This window comes from Sceloporus undulatus, chromosome 2 (genome assembly GCF_019175285.1).
Source record: "Sceloporus undulatus isolate JIND9_A2432 ecotype Alabama chromosome 2, SceUnd_v1.1, whole genome shotgun sequence".
NCBI classification, from domain to species: Eukaryota; Metazoa; Chordata; class Lepidosauria; order Squamata; family Phrynosomatidae; genus Sceloporus; species Sceloporus undulatus.
The window spans coordinates 112,179,400-112,197,121 of record NC_056523.1 but is presented as its reverse complement, the minus strand read 5'-3'; the positions used below and the strand labels follow the sequence as shown (position 1 = coordinate 112,197,121).

Here is a 17,722-nt window from a genome sequence, read left to right as displayed (position 1 = left end):
AAATCTACCAATAATACTGAAAGACCAAATCTTTAATCAATGGAAAAAAGATATTTTAAAATTCTTATGGATAGGTAGGAAACCCAGAATAAAGTGGAAGGTATTAACCGATACAAAAGAAAGAGGATTAGCACTAACAGACTTTAAAATATATTATGAGGAAAACTGTTTGGACTGGATAACAGAATGGGTCAAATTAGAAGATGAAAATATATTAAATTTGGATGGTTTTAACATCAGATATGAGTGGCACACATATATGTGGTATGATAAATTGGAGCAAAACAAAGATTTTAATGACCACATAATATGTAGATCATTACTTAGAATCTGGAAGAAGTACAAAGACAAACTTTATAGAAGATTACCATTCTGGGTATCCCCACATGAGACACTTATGAGAAGAGGAAAGCTGGAGAGGAAAGAGTAGCTTAAATATAAGGATCTTCTGAAAACAGACAAAGGGAAACTCGTAATAAAAAATAGGGAAGAGTTAGAAAAGGAAAATCTAAGACTGAGCTGGTTCCAGTATATACAATTGATTGCAAGATTGGTTGCAAGATTTAGGAAAGATATGAAAAAAGGAGGTACAATGAGGGAGGTATGGTACTGTGAACCGCTTTGATCAGATGGAAAAGCGGTATACGAATAAAAAATTTATTATTATTATTTATTATGGAGAAGACAGATCTGGATGAGATAATAGAAAAGGGGAATAGAGGGACTATCTCAAGAATATATAAAATGTTTAAAATTAGAGGTAGAAGAAGAAACTATAAAAGGATGCATGATAGAATGGGCAAAAAATATAGTTATAAATATACAATTAGATAGATGGGAAAGGGCCTGGGGGAAAGACTTAAAACTGTAACAGTGAACAGTGACCAAATTATCAATGGGGAATTTAATTAGCTCAAGGTCACAAGAGGAGGCCTGTTACCACACCTCAGGGATCGCCCCTTCGATTTGTATACCAGGAACTAGAAATCCAGAAATGAGGCAGAAGCTCTAAGTACAATCAATGTCTCTTTTATTGGAAACAAGGATTCAAACATACAGGCACATACACTCATACATTCATACAAGACTCAGGAAATAACTTAGTAAAAGTGGGATAGATATTAGGCTTTCTAATGGAAATACTCACCTAACGTAGAAGTTCTACCTTGGTGTGTCCAAATTGTGTGTGGGTTTGCAGGTCTGGTTTAGCAGACAAGTCAGAGAGAGAGACTGACTTTAAACTGACATAGCTGTTGACTGCCAGCAGCAGAGAGAGGCTAGCAGCAGTGAGTGGCTACCAGCAGTGAATGGCTGGCCACCCCTCCCCAAATTTGGGAGACCCTTTAAGGGTTTAACTGGATCTCCAGACAAAGGGTAATCAAAGGAGACTGTTTGATGTGTATTTCACATCTTCCCCCAAATGTTTCATCTCCCCAAGTTTCCGACAGAGCAGGGACCCAAATGGCTATGCAAATGTCATTCTTTTGATTCACCTGGCTCCCCCTCAATCACAAAGAGAGACACTTCCTTGAGACACATGATAGCATCTTTCCTGAGAGCATTTAGCAGCTCCTTGCATGATCTCATCCATTTCCAGGGCTGGGAAAGGAAATTTGTTTACATCTCAAAACCCATGGTTTCCCTTTGTTTCAGTGGAAGATCACATGCTAGGGCCATATAGCTGCTCAGGTCAAGATGCGCTTTTGATATCAAGATGCAGGCCAGAGATTATAATTTAGATATATTAAAAAGGTGTAGATCAATGCCTATCAAAACTTTACATGTTGCGCTGACCTAAAAGAAAATTTTATGAAAATGCTATACAGGTGGCATCTTCCCCCATCAAGATTAGCAAAGATGTTGAAAAACAAATCAGAGGCATGTTGGAGATGTAATAGCCATTATGGGTCATATTACCATATGTGGTGGACTTGTCCACAAGTGAAGATTTTTTGGAAAAAAATGCAGAGGATAATAGAGGAAATATACCAAATTACTATAAGATTGGAACCAGAAATAATCTTGTTGAATATGATAGGAGGGGATGAACAAAGGAAACATAAAAAGCTGTTACTGTATTTAATAACAACAGCTAGAATTGTTATAGCAAAAAAGTGAAAAAAATTGGAGAAATAAACATTGATGAATAGTTATTGAAGGCATTGGATGCAATAGAGATGGACAAATTAACAATGTGGCTCTGGGATAATGGGAAGTACGATGAGTCAAACGAAGAAATGTGGAAACCACTGATGAATTACTGTAAGAATAGGTGGTTGGTGTCTCCATAATTTTTGATAAGGTTAAGAAATGGATAGGAGGTATTGTTTAAATACAATTTCTATAATATAAAGCAAGGAAAGTATGGGAAGAGAGAAATATCAAAGAAACATATACATAGACTGTGATGCAAAAATAACGAAAATTAGCTATTAGTGTGAGATGGGGGTAGATGCAAAATACAAAAATAGAGGAATATTTGCATTAAGAGCTGTTCAGAAAAAAGTGAAATCTTCCAGTGGAACAGTGTCTTGGGGTGGGGGGAAAGGGATAATTTTGAATAGTTGAAGAGACTGATGAAGCTTGGTTTTTATAATGATGTTGAATTTTTGATTTGAATAATATACTGTATAAGAGTCTCATGTAAATAAAAATAAAGCATTTTAATAATAATAATAATAAAAAATCCTATGTGATGACTATCCTATGTGATTATATTTTTTCTAAGAAATGCTCATTCAGTTCTAAAAAAAGTGAGCTAATTTTCTTTCTTTCTTTCTTTCTTTCTTTTTTAATGACAGCTCTGCTAAGAAAATCCCAAATGTACTTATGATGCATACTAGATATTCTAATCTCAGAATTCAGCTTGCTTTCTTCCTCAATGGTAGCACTTAGCCAACAGTTCATTTTACTTGCAGTTTGGTCATCTTGGCTACATGGCAAAGCACCCAGTGGGATTCTTATTTGGCTTGTCCACCTCCATCACACCACCACAGTGCAGCATGATGCAATTGCCCACTAGAAAAACTGCAGCTGCTTTAAAAACAGAATTATTTTATACTGATTAAAATTACAGCCATTTTGGGAGCCTAATGCTGTCTCCTATGAAGAGAGAATGCTTATTATAATTCAAAGTGGAAGGAAAATGCCATTCCTTTAAGATTCATTAATCTTCCATGGCTGGCTGCACATCTTAAAGTCATCAGGGACAGCCACAGGCTTAAGCTGATTATGGTGGATGGTTCAAGGCACTCTTATGCCACACTTTGTCATGAAGGATGATGGGAGCCGACTGCTTTGAAAGCAACAGGGTTCCAGGGTATTCCTGTTGGTTATCAGACTCCTGGGCTGCCCATTCTCCTGTCTGCTTTGCAATCACTGTGGCTAACTGACTTAGTGTCTAAAAGATACCACCCTCTGTGTCCAGCATGAACAAAAACAAACTAACACCAACAAGAACTGAGAGCTGTAAAGTGACTGTTCCAAATTTATCAAAAGATAGGCCATACCATGACCACAGGGCTTCTGAGTTGCCTGAAGATTTTGCAGCCTTCATTACACAATACATTGCACATGGCTTTGCTTCTCGCACAAGCTCCAGGGTTATACATGGCATCTTTCCAGAATCCAGTTAACCTATCTCTGGCCAATCTCTTCTTGAGGATCATGAGGAACTCCTCCTGATCATTCTCCAGGGATATCACAAATTATGAGAAGTAAGATGCAGCAGTCTCTCTATTCTGAGCTGCATGGTCTGTACAGGGGAGAAACATCTTTAAAAAAAAAAATTTTGATAGAGACTACTTATTAAAACACTTGTTTGTATGTGATTTAAGATGTGCAGGTCTCCTCTAGGCTTCTTTATAAAGGCAGAAGAATTGGCCTTCTTCATGACAAGTGAAACTGCTCTTAGAGCTCTTTCACACTACATAATTGTAGCTCAATGATTCGGCGTGAACTGCCATGGGCCCATTTGCACCACACAAGTATAGCACTAGATAGAAAATTTGTGTGATAGTCCATTACAAAACAGTCTGACAATACAATGTATCTAGTACAACAAGTCATGTACAGTACTGGTGACAAAATTATAATTGCATTAGACACCGGATGAAAAAAGGTTAAAATCAATCAAACAAACAAAAGGTTGCTGGATAAAGTATTGAACCTAGTTAGGTCATTGCTTGATCTTATTTGTGACTCGTTGGCTGATCATTTTTTATCTATCACACTTAAAATTGCCATCTTTGCAGTAGCAGAGCAAAAGATCAGCTGCAACTTCTTGAAGACAGTAGCAGTGGGTTGCAAAGGGGATCAGTTGTTGTAGCTGTCATTATTATTGTTGGTTCTACCAATATGATTCCACTTTAACTGCCTTGGCAACATCCGATGGAATCCTGGGATTTGTAATCTAGTGAGGCACAGGAGTTCCCTGACTGATATTTCAAAAAACTTTCCCCTCAACTGCAGTTCCCAGGACCCCATGGGATGTTGCCATGGCAGTTGAAATGAAATATAGTGCTATACTTGTCTAGTATGAATAGACCCATGGTTCCATCTGATGGAATCCTGGGATTTGTGTTTAAGAGAAGGGCATTTAGAACTCTCACCCAAGAAGCTCCTCTGGTGCCTCTGACCAAACTACAAACCTCAGGATTCCAAAGGATGTTGCCATAGGTGTTAAAGTGGAATCATAGTATAATAATAATAATGTGAAAGGCCCTTAGCCAACAGGCCTAGCTGAGAAACATTTGAGAATGCAAATTCAAGGTTGTTAAACTATGGCCCTGTACAGACAGGCCAAAATAAAGCTGTTTTGGGTCACTTTGGAGGTATGCTGTTTAAATGATGCATGCATCCTATGAGGCTGGAAGCCATGCCAAAGCCATGCTGCAATCCTTAGGACTGGAGCATGGTTTTGGCATGGCTTCCGGACTCTTAGGACGCATGCATCATTTAAAAACAGCATACCTTAAAAATGACCCAAAGCAGCTTTATTTTGGCCTCTCTGTATGGGCCCTATATTGCTCTTCCAGACAACTTCCTCCATGTTATGAAGCTTCCAATCAGCTTTGCCACTGCCTTGCAATTGCACCCCTAATGCAGTTCAACTGGTCAACTACATATAATGAGAGGTACAGAGTGGTACTCACATTGTGCCAAGCAGCACAATTAAATAAAGACATTTCCAGGACCACTCCACATGTCTTGGCTCAACTGTCTGGAGGCAAAGAAATGGAAAATGGTGGGATGACTGAGTTGTAGCAAGCAGAGAGTTGGAGCCCAGGATCCTTGCTTTTGGGGGCTGCTTCACATGCTATGGGTCTCAAGATCCTTTTAGCATGGCATTGAAATAGTCAGATGTTTGGATGCATGGCAGATTCATGTCAATTTTCACTCTAGAGACAGGCCTTTATGACAGTCTGGGAACAGATGGTCAGTGCAGGTCTAGGAGTGGGTGGGCAAGCTTGATGTGAAACTGACAAATGCCTAACCATGCAACCATTCCAGTGCTTTGGGGCTTTCTTACATCTACAGAAAGGATTATTTGTAGCAGGACTGGGATAATGTCTTTCCTGCCAGCCAGTGCTTAATTTCTGATGAGAGAGATGCCAAGCTACAATTTCAGCTACAAACCTGCCTGAAATTCATAACATATGTCCTGACCTCAAATTCTAAATAGACTGGAAGGAGATAAAACTGCTTGGTGGTTAAAGAATGCTCAGAGACATTTTGCTATTTTTTACTTCACAAATTCTAATAATCCTATGAGTGCATCTACATTGAAAAAATAATGCAGTTTGATACTGCTTTAAGGGCTGTAATGCCATCCTGGTGAATCCTAGGACTTGTAGTTTTACAAGCTCTTTAGCCTTATCTGCTAAAGAGTGCTAGTGACTCATAAAACTACAAATCCCAGGATTCTGTAAGATGGAGCCATGGCATTGAAAGCAGTGTCAAATGGCATAATTTCTAGTGTACCCTATAAGGTACTGAAATCAGTTTCTGGAGATGAACTTCAGCCCTAACATAAGTTTAAGTCCTAGTCAAACTCAGCAGCAGCATGCAATAGCAGTGGGAAAATTAATTCCCCCCTGAGCTTTTTTTTTAAGAGAGAGGAATACAAGCTGTAACCTTCTCTGATACCTGCTAAAGGAAAATGTAACACCATTTTAATCCACTTGACTTGCTGTTGCCGTTAACATAAAACATTCATTTAAAGCCCAATAGCCTGGAGTGTCTCTGGTTTAACTCTCATTCGACAAGCTCCATGGGCTGACTCCTGGAATGCTTGCCCTGGGCTCCCAAATTTCCCTTAGCAGCCACAGCCTTCTACCATCAGGGCTCCTTTCATTATTCGAAAGCATCGTGCTGCCTGGCTAGCAGCAATACTGGATTTGTTGCCACAGCAACAGAGAAAAGCAGGGTGGAACCTGACTACAGAGCAGTCTTTCAGGTGGATGGATAAGAGGCAAGCAGACTGCAAAATGTGTTCGCTATCAACTGGAGGGCAGGTAGGATCACTGAGGAGTAGTACAAACAGGGGCACTGTTGAATAATGCTGCTAAAATGCCTTGGACCAGGAAAGAAGAGAAGCATGCCAGGAAAGTATCTTTTCTCCAGTGGATTTGGAGGTGATTAGAAAGTAAGGAACAAGACTTTTTGGGGAGGGCGCCTCCAGATTAAGGAACAAAGGCACTTCATGGACAAAAGGTACAGCCACGTTTGCTTAACTTTTCCATGCATTTCAAAGAAAATACCAAAATGCCTTCCTAAAAATCTATAGTGCTGAGACTACACTTTGAATTCTATGTATAGCTTAGGTTGCTGCAAATCAAAAAGGATACCACATAATTGGAAAAGATGTAGAAAAGGGCAACCATAATGGTCAGAGAGCTAGAGCGATTCTCCTCTGACAAAAAGTCACAATTGTTTGGAGCTTTGTCACTTTAGAAAAAGATGGCAAATAAGAAAGGACATGATTCAGGTTTATCAAAGAGGGCAGAGAATGGCTACACATAATTTTATCTTCCCTCACATCCGATGTCCCAGGCTCATCCAACTGTGGAAGATTCAGGACAGACAAAAGGAAGAACTTCATATTGTGCATTGTTAAACTACAGAACTCATTTTCGCATAGCATGTTGATGGCATCACCTTGGATGGCTTTAAAACAGTATCAGAAACATTCATGGTAGTAGTCATGATGACTGTATATGCCTCCAGAATGAGAGGCAGCATACCGTTGAATACCACTTACAACAGGTTGGCCACTATGGAAGATAGGTCTCCCTACTCATGTTCTTATATGGGCCTGATGCTATATCAGAGACTGAAAAAATGTAGTCTTATAATCCAAACCCTACTGTGTTAATCTGAGGCATTCATCTGAAACAGCTTTATTTGCATACTTCAAACCAGCCAATTTTCTATTCCAGAAACTGGAAATTTTTGTATTTATTCTTTGTTATAGACTGAGAATGAAGGGTTTGGATTCACAGAACAATAGGTGTGCAGGGGCTATGAGCCAGTGGAAAGAAGCAAAAATTCTGCTATGAAATTACCAGATGTCCCCCAATATTTAACAGATGCTTCAGTACTCTCATGTTTGCAGGTGGTTTTCTCTGCCACCATAAAGTCTGGAAACATCCTGCCAAAAACAATGGTGCTTGCATACATATTTCTCTGCAGCTCCCAGATTATAAATTAGAATGAGCATTCCATGCTCTGTAATGCAGACACAGCCATGCCAATTTTTAGCACTCCCTCACTTCAGCTATATATAGTCAGCTATATTTAGCAGCCACCATGCTAGCCTATATATTTGTAATGTACAGCTGCTTATTCTCTTCTTGTCACTCAGATTCCCAAGCCCAATATACCTCTGTCCTAGGAACTAGTCCTTTACATTGGCGTTACTATAGCAAGCTTTGTTTCTACCTTGTAATGTGGATAGAGCTTTGAAAAAGTCAGAAGCAACTCCCTACCCCTTTCACAGACCTCTGGTTCAAACAGCCCCTGTGTAAGATCACCACATAGTTACCCTGCAGTCCTTTGTAATAAGACATGCCTCATGTTCTACTGGGCACTGTATAGCATTTGTTCAATTACAGAGAAACAACAGCGCACATGATGTCTCTTCTGAATGGAACGCACTGCCTTGACATTAAGAGAACAATTCAACTGGACTCACCTCCAGGACCCGGCCACTGATATACCGGTTGCAGGTCTCGCATTTAATGCCAAATTGGGCATGATAGTCAGATTCACAGTATGGAATGCCATCCCTGCAGGGGGAAAGATAAGGCCAAGAAGCTTAGAAGAGGGAACAGGATAGCACAGCATCTTCACCCCTTTTCCCAAGCGCATGTCATTTCCCACTGTGTGAGGTTAATACATCATCTGTGCTAAAGTGAATGGCAGCAGGGGGAATGCTGCCTTCAAGGTGCTTCTTCTGGATTTGATAAAGCAGGGCAAATAAATGGATATCTTTTGTGAGCCACCTTGGGTCTCGTTTAAAAGAAAAGTGGCTTATAAATAAAATAAATGAATAATATTCTCCTTAAGGTCCAAGGAGCTGTGTTTACACTGTTTCACCCATCTCAATATTCCCATTCCTTATCTCCCCTCTCTGCCCAAGCCTATGTTGTAGTATGTCTTATTACCTCTAGAACCCTGGTTTCTCTCCATTATTTGCCTGAACGGGAAGAAACATGAACATTATTTGACAGATTATTTGCCTTTTTGTCCCCAGTACCTTCCAAGCAAGAGTAAGTTTTCAAGATCATGAGACTGTGATGGGGCAACAAAGATATTTCCTGTCAATAGGCACTGTGTGTGTGTGTGTGTGTGTCTTCAAGTGCTCTGTCAACTTATGGTAACACCACTAATGTTACAGGGTTTTCTTAGAGAAGGAATATTTAGCGGTGGTTTTGCCAGTTCCTTCCTCTAAAATATAGCCTACAGCACCAGGTATTTATTGGTGACCTTAGTCCAGCAATGGTTTGCATCTTTGACTACAACTCTGGAGAACAAGATTCAAATCTTCACTTGGCCATGGAAACCCACTGAGTGACCTTAGGTAAGTCACACTGTGAGACAGAAGAAGAGATGGGGTGCGGACCAACTTTCCAGACTCACACAAAGACACGGGAAAGGCGGGGCGAAAGCTCCCACCACTTGGCCTCCACTGAAGCTCAAAGTGTATCAAAGCCAATGCCAAGGAATGTCGAGGCAATTCAAGGAAGGGAATGTAGGAGCTGAGGAGGGAAGGAAACTGACAATGCCTAATCAACACAGGGGAGCTGAGCCAGCCAGGGGAGGAAAGAGGAAAGAGGGTGCAGCCAAGGGAGGCCAGAAAGGGAGGAGAGGCTGAGGCTTTAAAGGTTGGAGAGAGTGGTCAGAGGGGAGATGGAGAGAAAGAGAGAGAGCGAGAGAGACTGAGAGAGATTGAAAGAGGCAACTGAATAGACAAGGAAGAGGAAGAACTTGAAACTGCCTGGGTGGCAGAAGGCTAGGAACATGCCACACCTTGGTAGGAAGAGGCAGCCAGGCTTGGACAGAAGAGCTCCAGGGAGGTGGAGGAGATAGGCTCCATGAGGACAGTGCAGGGGAAGGCCCTAGTCTCCACTTAGCTCTCCTCTAAGGCCCCTGCTCCTGGATTTGGATGAAGAGAGGCTGGCTTGGAATAGACCTGTGGCGGGGCCCCAGGGGAAAGCAGCTGAGGAAAGCAGAGGTAGTTTCTAAAGAAATACGAGTGGGAGGCCCTTGAGAAAGGAGCTATGTCAACCCCAGGAGGGGCTCATGAACCTTAGCCTGAGACAGTCCTCAGACTTTCTTTGTATTTTTGGTTGATGCACCCACACTGAATGGAGCTAAACCTGTTATGTTTGGACTAGTTGTTCATAAGGTTTGTTGGCACTAGCAACTAAAGAGTGTGGCTGCCTTCCTGGAACCATGGACACACATGACTGTGGTGGACATGCCCCCACTCTGGGGGCAGGGGGCATGACACACATTCTCTCAACCTCAAAGGAAGGCAAAAGCAAGCCCCACCCCATCCAAATAAATCTTGCCAAGAAACCCTCACGACAGGGTCAGCTTAGGATCTCCATAATTCAGAAACGACTTGAAGGCACAACAATTCTTTCATTGCTTCTTTCACAAGTTTGGCTATTTAGGCTCAGCATCTGTTGCTACAATTGGATTGGAAGTTTCAAGATGGTGGGCACTACTGATGGTAAATATTTTATTTTTTGGATGGCAGGGTCTACAACTCGCTTTTGAAATGAAGTATCATTATGTAATCAATACAATTCATATTGACTGTTAGTGTGAATCTGCTCATAGTCTGCTTGGACACATTCAGGCAAGAATGCAGCTAAGGCCTTGTCTTCACTTGCCAGAATACTCTGAGGATGCCCCCCCCCAAGTATTCTGTCCCCCATACCTGCTCCTTTGCTGTGAATGTTCAGTTCTTGCAGTAAACAACAGGCATCTACCTTCCCACATGGTCAGAATGAGGTGCCCAGCCATGTTATCAATGCTGGGTGCTTGTTGTGACCTCAGAGTGACTTGTGCCTGCAGTGGCAGCACTAGGCAGCTCCCAGGGACCATGTGGTAAGGCAGCCACCACTGCTGCTGCAAAGAGAAACAAAAGCCCACAGCACGTTATTTAATTGCACGTTGGGGAGGGCACAGAATGGCAATTCTTCATGAGCCAGTATCTGTGTCAGAGACAGAGCAATAAGTGAGTTGTGTTTTTTAAAAAAGATTTTTCTAGTACTTTCTTTCACCTGCCCTTCAGACAAATTCGAGTGAATCAGAAAAATGAGCAGAATGGTTAAATAACTATGAAATAATGAAGAAAAAGTAGTCCTACAATTGTGACCATCCAAGGGCAGGACAAGGGCAGGACAAAGCTATGACCCAGTTTAGCCCAACAGAGAGTAGGCCTCTGACGCAGCCTTGAGTAAGGACTGACGTTTTATCCTGTGGAAGAAGCATGGGGGGTTTGAACTGACAAAGGACGTGAAAAGGAGCAAGCATGCATGGAATAGTCAGTATGCTCTTTGATTAGTGGCAAGTCTTAACTGCTTCACAGTAATTTAATATACTTTGATAACCATGAAAAAAGAGAGAGTAAATGTTTTGAAATGTTATTAGTCTTTGCTAGGGACATGGCAAACTCTCAGTCTCTATTTCCTTTAGTTTCTCTGAATCCTACCTATATTACCATCCCAAGTAATGAGACTCACCCACATGGAGGTTAATCCACACTTTTATCCACATTTTCTGTCATGTAGGCATGTATGCTGTTTTCCTAATGTGTGTGTTTTCTACAAAGTCTATGGTTCTAAGTGCCTAAGTCCTTGCAGACATTCCAGTCCTTTTGCATACACTGACCAGGAAAGTGGAGCCAGAGGACAACTACACTTCTTTCTGAGCAAATGTAAGAATCTGATGGCTTACTTCTTTGTAAGTCAAAAAATTTGAGAAAACAATTTTTCCCACCTGAAATAAACATGAGGGATCTGAAGTGTTCCCTTGGAAGCAAAGTCCCCCAGAGAATTATAGCAGGGGCAGGCAAAGTGTAGCTCCCCAGATATTGTTGAATTTCAACGCCCATGAGCTCTCGTCAGTATAGGCAATGCTGCTGTCCAGCAACATCTGGAGTGCCATACTTTGCTCCCAAATCCAAATTATATCTTTCATCTGTAGCAGGGATGGACAACTTCAATATATCTGGTGTAAACTTTTGCTCTTGGGAACCCTGAGGGACTAAATGGACCAGCAAAGATGGTCCAAAATTGGGGATGGGTAGAAGAAGAATTTACACAATTTTATTCCTGGGTTTGAAAATAGTGGCAAATATTATGTTAAAAAAAATACCATGGTTTCCTGCATCAATTTAAAACATGAATCAATGCTACTGGAGACTTCACCCACTTTTTGACAGAAAAAAAATGTAGTGTGTGTGTGTGTTGGGAGGGATTAGGTGATGCCAATCTCTCCCACACCCTGCCCCAGATTTGGAGGAAGCATTTGGCCACAAGGCTACATTTTGTCCACTTCTGAACTATTTAATCTTTTACAGCAGCTCTATAGAAACAGGATGAGAGAAAATGTATGTGACTCATGCACATGTGATATGTGAAATTGGCCCTATGACATACCCCTGCTTTGAAATGCATGCATTTCAGATGAATGGGGAACCCACAGATCTCGGCTCATGATACACAATTTTCCACTTTGTTCATTACCCAAAATATAAACCCTGCTGGTTTATAATCTACAAAGTTGCACTAGGTATGCCAGATGGTGTCAGCAAAATTTTCCAAGGTAACAATTTGAATAAGTAGCATTGAAGAAAACTCCTGCTACTGTCCAATAGATATATGAGGGATGTGGGGACAGGAGAAGAAAAAAGATACGCACTTGCTAATGTATTCTCCCGTCAGGATGACTCCACAGGTTTGGCACTTGAAACAGCTGACATGCCACTGTTTCTCCAAAGCCAGGAGGGACTGACCTTGCTTGATTTCCTCCTTGCAACCTGCACATTCTAAAAAACAAGAAAAACAGAGAATTAATAATGATGCCAGTGCTGACGCCAACACCTAAATGGTCTTAGGCACTCACAATGAAGTGCTACTCAAAAGTGCAGTGCTACTCAACATAGTGATTCATGGGCTGGCATCCTTGACTACTGGTCTGTAGAAAGTTTCCAGGAAAGAAAGAAACAGTTATAGCCAATGGAAACAAACATGGTGCCACTCTCTGGCACACTGGGGGAAGCCTGCCAGTCAAGCTCAGAAAGCACTACTAAGGGAACCCTTTGAAGAGGGATGTATAATGAATAGCTTCCAGATGCTGCTGGGCTGCAGATCCCATTACCTTGCACCAATGACTATGCTAGTTAGGGCTGATGGAAGTTAAAGTTCAACAACATCTGCAGGACCACAGTTTCCACAGCTCTGACGTTGAATGTTCTTCCTTGACACTCTTCTCCCAAGAATGATATTGGTACTGCTGACAAATTGCCTCTGTAAGCATTTTTTCTGTATCTGAAGAAGTTGCTTACTGCAACAGCAGCAATACCTGTGGAGTGCTGAAGCCCAAGGGGGCATTTGAGACACTCACTAACAAGTCCACATGGTAGACCGCTATTCTAACTGTGACTTTATCCTGACATGTAGACCTACGATCAGACCTCATCTGTAGTAAATCACTGCTTAGTTAGCAACAGATGATGTAATGAAAGATGATACAAACCGTTTTGATTTGATTTGATTCTGTGTTTTGGCATGGCAGGGGGTTGGGTGTGATGGCTCTTGAGGTCTCTTCCAACTCTGTGATTTCTCAGTGACATTTTGAGTGACTGAAAGATATTCATTATCTGATCTCCAAACCATTAAATACATTCTGAACATTGCACTGAGCCATATGTTGAACTGAGAATCCAGGATGGAAAGTGATTTCCTGGGTTTAAGACCCATTTGTTGAGCCTGAAATTATTTTGCATGGTTTCCAGACCCTTCACCATTTTGGTCATCCTCCTCTGGACATGCTCCAGCTTGTCCAGAGGAGGGCAACCAAAATGGTGAAGGGTCTGGAAACCATGCCTTATGAGGAGAGACTTAGGGAGCTGGGTATGTTTAGCCTGGAGAAGAGAAGGTTAAGAGGTGATACGAGAGCCCTGTTTAACTATTTGAAGAGGTGTCGTATTGAGCATGGAGCAAGCTTGTTTTCTACTGCCTCAGAGAAGAGGATCTGGAGCAATGGATGCAAACTACAGGAAAAGAGATTCCACATAAACATTAGAAAGAAGTGCTTGACAGTAAGTGCTGTTCCAGAGTGGAACACACTCCCTCAGAGTGTGGTGGAATCTCCCTCTCAAACAGAGGTTGGATGGCCATCTATTGGGGGTGCTTTGATTGAGAGCTCCTGCATTGCAGGGCCCTGGACTGGATGGCCCTTGTAGTGTCTTCCAACTCTATGATTCTATGGAGTTTATCACATGGAGGGTGAATTGGTAAAATCCTGTGCAGAAACAGGATTTTAAAACCCAGGTGTTGTCGGATGCATTGGAGTGAAAAAGAAATAACATGAAAATAAATTTAGTTTCTGCACAGGATTCATCCTGTGTGATAAATTCCTATGATTCTATGATTTTTTTCTGTTGATAAGCAGTCCACTTAGGAATCCACCTTTACAAAATACTATAGCAATCCATCCGTTATGACAGCAATTCATATATATATATATATATATATATATATATATATATATATATTACCAGAGACCACCTTTAAATATTTTTGTTGCCACAGACTACCAAGACTTAACCCAAGATTTAAAACCCTAAAGTGAATCAAATCCTTATTTAAAATTGCTCAACAAGGGTCTTCAGATTTGGAGAGAAGGGAGAAATAAGTAAATGCACATATTCCTTTTATAATATTTCGTATGGAATCATTCCATAAAAATTAATAACATCATTAATCTTAATCATAATAAAATTGTGTAGTAGCAAGAAATGTAAAAGAGAGCTAGCATAGTATAGTGATTTGAGTGTTGGACTAGGGCTCTGGAAACTAGGGTTTGATTCCCTACTTGGCTATGGAAACCTACTGGGAGACCTTGGGCAAGTCACATATTCTCAGCCTCGGGGGAAAGCAATGACAAACCTCTCCTGAACAAATCTTGCGAAGAAAACCCCATGATAGGTTTGCCTTCGGGTTGCCATAAACTTGAAATGACTTGAAGGTACACAACAGCAAGAAATATCACATGGCTTTTTGTGGGTATTTTGGGCTATGTGGCCATGTTTTCTCTCAGCCACTTCGCATCATCCTCTTGCATGTTCTCACTGCATGCAGACCAGCAAATGCTGAATACATTTTTGGTTACTTTCATAACCAATTTTTACTTTTGTTTGTTTTTAATGGAGGTGGCAGATTAGTGCAACTAGTGCAATTGATGGATCAAACTGAAATATGGCATAAAACCTTTCTCCCTCCCTCCTTCCCATTTTAATTAATTAATTAATTAATTCGATTTTAACTGTAAGAGTTCATAACATTTCTTCAAGGCTTTGTGGACCCCCTGGGAGGACATTTTGGCCCCTGGGGGGTCCAGATTAAGAACTACTGATGGAGTAGCAGCACATTCACTCTGGAAAACCAGACCAAGATTCAGGGAGATCTGGACACTGATGCAATGAAAAGGAAACAAACAGATGTAGAATGCTTTTTTAAAAAACTTCTATGTACCACCAGAGTTTGAGTGGTGCCTTGGGCCACTCCATCCAATCTTTGTGCTATGTTGAACTATTTTTATTATGGCTGGGGACCACAGGGTGGTGCTGGCAGCTTCCATCTGTGCTTGGTCACTTACTGATAGATGTCAAATGTAAATATATTTTGAATACATGCTAGTCTTGGGAAAGCTGCTCCATAACCTCTGTCTAGTTTGGATATGTCTAGTGTGTGCACATGTGGAATTTACTGGCCTTCTCTCTCATTTCCCACTTCCTTTGCTGTCTGTTGAGACCAGTAGAAGGAAGCACATTGGCCTTGACAGAACTCTGACTCTGGTTCTTTCCTCCAGTGTTGAAAATCCCTCAGATTTTCAAGGATTTTAATTGAAAGAAAGGTAGGAGACAGGACCATCCGGTTGATTTGGGGAGTTATTCCAGTCCTTCCCTCTCATATTAACACCAGAAAATGCAATGAATGAAAACATTTTTGCAGGTGGTTGATGAAGGTTTGCAGTCTGAAAATACCCACTGACACTGTGTTTTAATCTGAAACACCTAGAATTGCTGGATTATTTCTCCTCCCGCCCCTGTCACCCATCTCTCAACACTATCCCAGATGTGTTGCTCAGCCTTTTACTACATTCTGCTGCTAGAATGGCTTAGGGAGATCTCCAGCCTTCAATATAGACATAGATATAAAAAAGCAGAGATTTTGCAGATATATATATATATATATATATAGAGAGAGAGAGAGAGAGAGAGAGAGACAGAAAAACAGTTATATCTATAGAGAAAGAGAGTCTGGGAAGTTCTACTCCTGGGACTGTACATATTAACAAAATATTCATAGAATCATAGAGTTGGAAGAGACTGCAAGGGCCATCCAGTCCAACCCTCTGCCATGCAGGAAATCCAAATCAAAGCATCCCCGACAGATGGCCATCTAACCTCTGTTTGAAGACCTCTAGGGAAGGAGACTCCACTATACTCCTCCTGCCTCTTTTTCTAAAATCATTGCTAGATCTCATCTAAATGCCAATTTATGAACAGATACATTAAAGTCTGCTTCTTAGAAAGCTGCAGATAGCAGGCAGAAAGAGGCTGTCCTTCAGCCATACACATCACGAACGCTGTTTGCAACTGGTTATGAATAATCCATGGTGCTCCGGAGTAACCTGAGCTGTGCAGCTGAAGAGAGGAATATATCTAGGAGTGGATTTCTAGGGAAGTTGTATTCTCCAGCTGATTCTAACTGGCAGAAGACATGGGGTGGAAAGAGGGGGCAAAAACCAAACATTGGCCTGTGCATGGTTCCCCCTGGAGAATCTCTAAACAGCTTTCTGGAAAGTGGTTAGAGTGGGAACAGAGGAGCACCTTTGTTGTGATTCAGTAGGTGCTGTGTTATGTTCTTTCACTGCACTTGATTTCTGAGCTTCAAGTAGCAGGAACTGGATAAGAATTCCAATTCTGAGAAGTCTTTTTCATCTGAAAATTACATGTTATTAATCTAACCTCCTTCAGGGTGATAAGATTCAGCACCTACAACTCCGACATATACAAAATACCTTAATAGAGCAATGGGTGCTGTGTGGAGTACTACACGTTACTAAATGACACCCTGCTGCTCCACACTTGAAGCAGAGTAGCCTAAGAGACTTTGATGCCTGTGTTAGAAAATATGAATGGGATCCCCCTCCTCCTGACTAATTAATATGGAACACAGGCTAGGGGAAGCTCTCCTCTACAAGACCCACTGAAAAAACTATCATCTGCCCCGCACTCTTAGAACAAGTGGGAAGAATTTGTTGGAGATACCAGCATCCAAACATGTTTCTACTTCCATAAAGGCATTCAGTATAGCTACTCCTAGACTTTGGAATGGACTCCCAGAGGAGACCAGCCTTGTTACATCCTTAGAAACCTTCAAGAAGGTGGCAAAGACAGAGCTCTTTCGCCACGCTTATCCTCCTGACCTCCTATGAAGACCACTAGCATGAAACGAGACCAGCTGCCCCCGTGATTGATTGTTGTAAATGTTTTCAGGTTTTTATGTTCTTATGCTTTTATTCTTTTAATTGTGGTTTCAATGGTGCAGTAACAAATGCTGCTATATTGTAATTGTAATTTTAACCTTGTTGTGATCCTGCTTCAATCCATCGGGAGAGGCGGGAAGATAGAAATAAAAATTATTATTGTTATTATTATCATATATACTTGACTATAAGTTGATCTCATGTATAAGTTGAGGGTAGGTTTTGGGACCAAACTTATGGATTTTGGTATGACCCGTGGATAAGTTGAAGGTAAGGTCCATGATGGCTCTTCAATGTTTTCCTGACAATGGACAGAGGCTGTTTCTCTGCCATAGCGAGGAAGCACCAAAGAACCCCAGTTGCAACTGTTTTTTCCTTGGAGTGGAGTTAAACAGTCACAGATGTCCTCTGCCTCTTCACTCCTGCC

General features: G+C 41.2%; 2 protein-coding genes across 13 annotated transcripts in view; both read right to left on the bottom strand.

The window, feature by feature from the left end:
* Window positions 1-17,722, bottom strand: part of AFAP1L1 (actin filament associated protein 1 like 1) — a 902,653-nt gene that overhangs the window by 174,429 nt on the left and 710,502 nt on the right. The window lies entirely within an intron of this gene.
* The window catches only part of ABLIM3 (actin binding LIM protein family member 3), a 213,643-nt gene that overhangs the window by 49,954 nt on the left and 145,967 nt on the right, over window positions 1-17,722 (bottom strand). For all 11 annotated transcript variants that reach the window (XM_042454195.1, XM_042454196.1, XM_042454192.1 and 8 more), the window contains 2 exons: window positions 12,439-12,565; window positions 8,195-8,288 (listed from right to left, as the gene is read on the bottom strand). In XM_042454195.1, coding sequence (XP_042310129.1) covers window positions 8,195-8,288; window positions 12,439-12,565 — 221 coding nt within the window. The remainder of the gene's footprint in view (window positions 1-8,194; window positions 8,289-12,438; window positions 12,566-17,722) is intronic.